This window comes from Salvelinus alpinus, chromosome 21 (genome assembly GCF_045679555.1).
Source record: "Salvelinus alpinus chromosome 21, SLU_Salpinus.1, whole genome shotgun sequence".
Classification (NCBI taxonomy): domain Eukaryota; kingdom Metazoa; phylum Chordata; class Actinopteri; order Salmoniformes; family Salmonidae; genus Salvelinus; species Salvelinus alpinus.
This window is the reverse complement of record NC_092106.1, coordinates 30,560,620-30,567,531: the sequence shown is the minus strand read 5'-3', so window position 1 is coordinate 30,567,531 and position 6,912 is coordinate 30,560,620. Positions and strand designations below refer to the sequence as shown.

General features: G+C 42.5%; 1 protein-coding gene across 1 annotated transcript; it reads right to left on the bottom strand.

Moving 5' to 3' along the window:
• Positions 1 to 252: 252 nt before the first annotated feature.
• serpine2 (serpin peptidase inhibitor, clade E (nexin, plasminogen activator inhibitor type 1), member 2) lies at positions 253 to 6,572 on the bottom strand. Its single transcript, XM_071357747.1, has 9 exons — positions 6,247 to 6,572; positions 4,541 to 4,825; positions 3,921 to 4,148; positions 3,478 to 3,675; positions 2,456 to 2,654; positions 1,741 to 1,838; positions 1,277 to 1,363; positions 1,063 to 1,146; positions 253 to 809 (listed from the first exon to the last, which is right to left on the bottom strand). The coding sequence occupies exons 2-9, from the start codon at positions 4,800 to 4,802 to the stop codon at positions 772 to 774; spliced, it is 1,194 nt and encodes a 397-aa protein (XP_071213848.1). The 5' UTR covers positions 4,803 to 4,825; positions 6,247 to 6,572; the 3' UTR covers positions 253 to 771.
• Positions 6,573 to 6,912: the final 340 nt, after the last annotated feature.

Below are 6,912 nucleotides of genomic sequence, written 5' to 3'. Positions count from 1 at the left end.
AGAATCTCCCCCAGTCAACTTGCACATCCAACGGTACTTTTCCCTAATAGAAGATATCCTTTACATATAGCTATAACTTTATAAATACATTAATTTACTTTATGGAATGTTTTGTATATTTGATTGATACAAGAGAAAGGATGTTTATTTAAGCACACCCCTCAATATTTTCAGTTTTTCAAATACCAACTCATCCACCTCAATAACAGATGGTAATTATTACATTCCATTTGGGGAAAAAAAACAAAGTACAAGAGTACTCAAACAGAGTTTAATGCAAATGATTGACATATCAAAACATGGGTTTGAGTGGCTAAATGAATTCAGTGACTTGGAGTGTAACTTTCTAATCTGAAACTGAACATGTAAAACCACCAATAACATTAATTCAAACTGAAATGTACCCCATATAATATACACGTTTGACATTCAGGGTCATATAAAAAAGGTAACAAGTACTCTAGAACGTATACAAAGGATAATTAAAACACTACGGAAATGTCTCATTGGCAGAACACTATATTATGGACCATAGAAAAAGTCAAATCAAATGCAAACATTTAAAACAAATAGCATCGGAATATATCCATATTGTACACAAATCTCCAGATGGCAAAAATACAAGTCTGAGTATGAGTGTGAATTGTGTTTGTGTGTTGTATGGGTGTGTTTGCATGTGAGCAAGGAAGTGTGTGCTGTGTATATTAATGTATTATTCTGAAGCTCGGAAGGCACATTCCAGGGAAAGGGATATCTGCAGGCAGGAAAAGCTCAAGGCTGATTGACCTGTCCCATGAAGAGGATCGTACCTAAGGACCAAGGAAACAACAAGTAATTCTACAGCAAATAGAAGGAAATGAACATGGCATGCATGTCAACAAGAAAGAAAAACAAAGACAGAATATGACCTGACCTTCTTCCCGATGCATGTCGTTTCAATTACACAACAGCTAGATAAACAACTAGTGATCTTTGCCAAAGAGGATGTCAGTCTTTTGAAATGATTAGAGTACATTCTAAAAGTTACAGAAAAATGAGAGCCAGCCAGACAGCATGCTGTACCTGTTGGGTTGTGCCGGATGAGGAAGAGGAAGGGTCGGTCTACAATGACCCAAGGTGGAGAAGACCTGGCCATTAAGATGGCAGCTGGAGGAAAAGGATAAATACAAATCAAAACATGTCTTCAACCTGCCTTATCTTTAATATTCAGAGAGAATATCCACACAGATACGCAACTCAATACAAACACAAAATGACTAAACCAACAAACACTCACTCGTGGCAGCAGCTGCTTTGGTTCCATCCTCATTGACCTCTATCTTAGCTTTCTGTAGCGCTTTAGATACATACACAGGCTCTGTACCTGAGGGAAAAGTTAGATGACAAAATATTCAAGTGCTGTAAAGTTCCATTGATAAAAACAATGTTCCACTGGGTGGCACTAGAGGACAACAAGTCTGCACACGTTATATCTGGTCCATAATATCAGAAAGTCTGCAGAAGTCGTTAGAGGAAAATAACATCATATGCTTCTTATCCACTTCACACCAGACAGCTAGACATGAATCATGGCTATTTGGAGCTCTCATTGCAGTAAACAGTCAAGCAATGTTTTCATATATTCGCACCAGTCATCGTTGTGTCAAGCCAGACTGAGACCAATGGTTGGTTGATACAATGTCAGAAAGAAGACCTTACAGTTGTATGTGATTTTTTATGTATGATCCCAGTGCCACTCACTGAGGTGTCTGAAGTCGGCTTTGCCATCATCAAATATGTCTGTTATCCCCAGGGCTGAGAGGGAGGCTCGCAGGTCCACTTCGGCTTCAGCAGTAAACCTACACACACATGCCAATGACGTAATGACCATTTCATTCACCAATTAGTGAAGACTTTTCATACACATAACAAATAGCACAAATGTTGAAGCTAGGAGTGTTAGCAGGTGTGTTATTTGCTGATAGGAAGTGCTTCCTGGCCATAGGGCTCCCAAGTGGTGCAGCGGTCTAAGGCACTACATCGCAGTACTAGAGGTGTCACTACAGACCCTGGTTCGATCCCGGGCTGTATCACAACCGGCCGTGATCGGGAGTCCCAAAGGGTGGCGCACAATTGGCCCAGCATAGTCCGGGTTAGGGGAGGGTTTGGCCGGGGTAGGCCATCATTGTAAATAAGAATTTGTTCTTAACTGACTTGCCTAGTTTAATAAAAGTTAATTAAATATTATTAAAATAAGAGCCAGGAGTGGGTGTGTTATCTTTGACCCGTCCCTGCAACAATACTTGGAAGTTACTTAGTATGGAGGGTTTTGCTTCTCTGTCATGTAGTGGGCAATAATGTCAGCTCTATACAATATATTTTTACCTGCAATGTGTTCAGGACATTGCGTCCTACTGAACAGAATCCTGGGTAAGGGTTTTTGACCAGTGAGTGGGTTGTTGTGTTTGGGTCTTACTTGGGCAGCAGCAGGCGGACCTTCCTCTGGTGTAGCAGCTTGGTCCAGCTCTGTACCGTGGCTGTGCTGATGTGAGAAATGACATCACCTAGGGGCGTGTCCTCATCCGATGGCAGGGCGATCAGCATGCTTATGCTGTTGCCGTGATACGGTAGCTCAATGACCTTATAATTCAGCCCCTGGGGTGTGCTGGCCAGACCTAGGAGATAAGGGGTCAGGAGTATCCATACCGTGGGCTAAGAAGTGTTACTGCATTATTGGTCTATCTGAAATTCTGACAATATTCAACACCCTTATGAGGATACTATATCTCTCCTCTATAGTGACATGAATATTGTATGTCAAAGAGTTTAGTCTAGTTTGGCTTTAGTTGCATAATGAGAAGGATGACGTTTGTTGGTTCCCAGGACAATCTGTGGTAGGGATGTGGTCCGCAAGACAAAGACGCCAAAACCACAGTGATACCAATCCAACAACATGTACAATCATGCTGTAAAACAGTCATAAAACAAGTCATCAAAGCTGAACTCCATATGTAGTCATAAAGCAACAATATGGTTCCCATTATACTCATATCAACCCACAGAAAAGTGATTTAACCTGTCAATTATGTCTGAGAAATATGCTTGCCAAATGTGTTGCTCTATAGTATTTACCCTGTAAATGGAGGTTGAAAAGATGACTCCCAAGAGCAATGCTTAATTCATGAGGCTTTCACAATTTATTATCAGAAATAAACTAGGCATGTCAGGGAAATAATCCCAGACAGTCCAGAGTAGCTATTCTGTCCTGAAACTGTAAGGCATTGATACAGTAAATACCCCACTCGACTACACTTAGGCCAACATGACAAACTCTATCCATGTCACTTAACAGGCTAAACTACAGCCAAGATGGAATTATGTGGTCTAACTACAGCAGACTAGTACAGTATATAATTTCACACACAGGTCAGAATATTAGCCCAGTGAGCAGGTCAGAAGGGTTCAGAGTGGTGTCTTAGGTTTCAGAGCAGAACTCACCAATGTTGAAGACCGACAGCTGGGACATCATAGGGACCTTGTATGCATTGCCGTCTCCCGCGTTGAAGGTTCTTATCTTGGTGTTCTCCAGCTGAAAGCGGGACTTCCACAGGCCTTTAAAGTAGATGGCGTTGACGGCCACCAGGCGGGTCAGAGCACCGTCCAACATGTCTGCCTTCACCAGAGTGGGGATGTGGCCTGTAAATTAGAACACAGCAGTCAGGAAAATGTATGATTCCAACACAAATGACACACTCACCAAAATAAACAATGAATTGAATAGGACAAGTTAGTTACCCCCATTTAATGTAAAATCACCACAAGACCTAGTGAAATAAAGTCTGGTGCTACATGAATGTAGCCTAATTACATACCATTAGAGATCTATGGTAATGTTTAAATTGACTGTCCTACAGTAAGCTTGTCTCCAGTTGGAGTCTCACCTTTGGTCTGGTTGTTGACCCAGTCATTGATGGTGGCTGCAGCCACCTGGGTGTCAGTGAAGTCCAAGGTCCGGCTCTCACACTGGAAGTTGGCCCTGTTGGAGGACATGAAAGCCTCCTCCATAGGGAAGCCCTGCTGGGAGAACATAGCGTTGGCGATAGTCACGATGTCCTGGTTGGACTTGGCTGTCAGCGTCTTGTGGAGCTTCCTCAACATCTTATAAGGTCCTGGAAAGAAGAGTTGGGGAATTTCAATTAGATATTTTGGGATTTTCTGAAAACATTGTCGTTCCTCGTGGTAGGAGTATAACTGGAAGGCATGTCCTTCAAGTCATCATGTTGTTACTCTGGGTAGCGCAATGACTGGAAGTCTACAAGTACAGTAGCATATGCTAGCGTACCTGTAGACTTCCAGTCATTGTGCTAATACTAGTCAGCATTGGCTCGCAAAACTACCTTTTAACTTCCTTCATATTGCAAGGAGACATAAAAATGGTATCCATGAGTTCATCTGACTCTGGGTAAGAAGAAAAGTGGCTTAATTGGCAGAATCTTGCAGTATCCTTTAATGAGAGACACTGTATGAGGCTATGAAAGGACTAGTATTGAGGGAGTCTTACCATTCTTCTTGTAGCGGAGTGCTGTGAGGAGCTGCCTGCGGGTCTCTCCATGGGCGCCTGGCAGCAGCATGCCCAGGATGGAGGCCACGCCGTGGGGGGAAAGCACCACGTTCTCCTGGGGTCTGGAGCGGGCCACCTGCAGGAATACCTGGAGCCCCAGGTCGGAGCCCCGTTCGCCATAGGAGGGGGCTTGGGAGAGCACCCCCCGGTGGCCACACAGGGTCACCAGCACACACAGGCACAGTAACGAGGGGAGGCCCATCTCAGGTCTCAGGTCTCACACACCTGGAAGAGGAGAGAGTGTCATGGAAGTCATTTGTACGTAGGATTATGACTCAACGTGGTTCACCACAATCCAAACAGAGAGAGCAGTTTTGCATGTTCTTGTTCCTTATGGTTTTGACAGGCGCTGGAAGGTCTTGTGCCCCTATGGCACTGGCCTTAGTATCGCCATTGTCAAGTGAAGTGTTAGTCATGCTGTCTAAACATGACTAATGGATACTGTCAGCACCCAAAACCAGTAACAAGTAGTGCACTAATTACCTTGTTATTGGCACCTCATTGCCAGTCTTTCTATAGTTCATATTAAGTCTTGTTATTGGCACCTCATTGCCAGTCTTTCTATAGTTCATATTAAGTCTTGTTATTGGCACCTCATTGCCAGTCTTTCTATAGTTCATATTAAGTCTTGCAGCAATTTTTAGAAGACTACATCAGCTCAAGTCAGTTAAGAACAAATTCTTATATACAATGATGGCCTTCACCAGCCAAACCCAGACGACACTGGGCCAATTGTGCGCCGCCCTGTGGGACTCCCAATCACGGCCAGTTGTGATACAGCCTGGATTCAAACCAGGCAGCGGTCTATCAACCCAATCATTGGAATTCTCTGACATGTAATCCTCATCACAGTTACTTTGTTGTGAAACTGTTCGTAAAAGCAAAAGCCCTGGGAACAGTAGGCTACTCACTGAGATACAGAACAAGATAACCCAACACCAAGCCCAATCTTGACCAGGAACTATCAACAACACTCAGTCATAGCCTCCTGCAGCCGAGGTATTTAAGGTTGGTGACAACCCACCCGCCTCTTCCCTACAAGTTAATTAAACTAACTCCAGTTCAGACGTGTACAGACAGACTGTAAACAGAGATCCTTCAGAGCTGTGTGTGTGTTGGCTGGTAAAATGTAGGCTAAAGCCTGCCCTACTGTAGGCTATTCATAAAAATTTGTTGCAAAAGTGAAGGATGCCAGTCTGGAAATGTGAATAAATAAATTAGTTGACAAGCAGCCAACTAAATCACCTTGACATCTACTTTGAGAAACACTATCCATGGATTGAAAAAAAAATAAACAAAATCAACAGCAGTATAATTCTGCATTTCAGTTCTGGAAATGTGGTAGGCTTTGCTAACAGTACATGACGTTTAACCGTGAAGTTGAGACAAATGAGAATATGACCCAGGTGTTGACCAATGATGATAATTGTTTACAAAGTAGCTAATTAGAATAGATCCACTTTGAAGCGTCGCACTTGAAGGTGAATATTCGTCCACCCTGGCTGGCAACAATGTAGCTTCACATCACTCATCTCTCGAACTGTACAAACGACGTAGGCTAGCCTGAAACATAGTAACATTGCCATATCCTACATACATTTTTAAACTGTATATCGCGTCTCCACGTGGAGATAACCGATCCTTACCTGAATAGTTTGGATGTAAATGGTCCAAAAACGTTATTTGAGCATAAAACAGTTCCGGTTGGTAACGCAATATGAATACGACACCAGCCTCTCTCGAGTCACCAGTAGAGTGAACAGCCAGGCACAAGGTCTCCGTCGATGTTTGTCCCAAAGGTAAAGGTGCTGTCTGACACTCAAGATTATAATATGGAGGGTTTTACTAAGTTGATCTCCGCCCTCCCGACAGTCAAATTCGAATCGGAGAATGGTTGTTGAGAGAAGAAAGAATAACGCATAAAGTGACAACTTGCAAGTGTATAGTAGGCTACTGTAAACAGGAAGTCCTTGATAGTTCACGGTTAAAAATAACTGTTTTATAACTGCTAGCCTACCATTTGGGATTCAAAATGGTTAATTTAATTTCGCTTTGTGCATGTGATATGTGTCCTATTTGAAACATAATTTCGTTTACTCATTTTTATTATCCTGATGTTATGTTGCGGGTCAATTTGACCCATTTCCACTTTTGAGTTGTCTAAAACACTACTTAATCTATCTTTTTCTACATGAAATTAAATTACTTTTACTCATTTAGGGTCACACACTGATATGTTTTGGAATGTCTATGTCGATTTTGTATACAAACCTTATGTTGTGGGTCATTTTGACCCGGAGGCTTTCATGTGT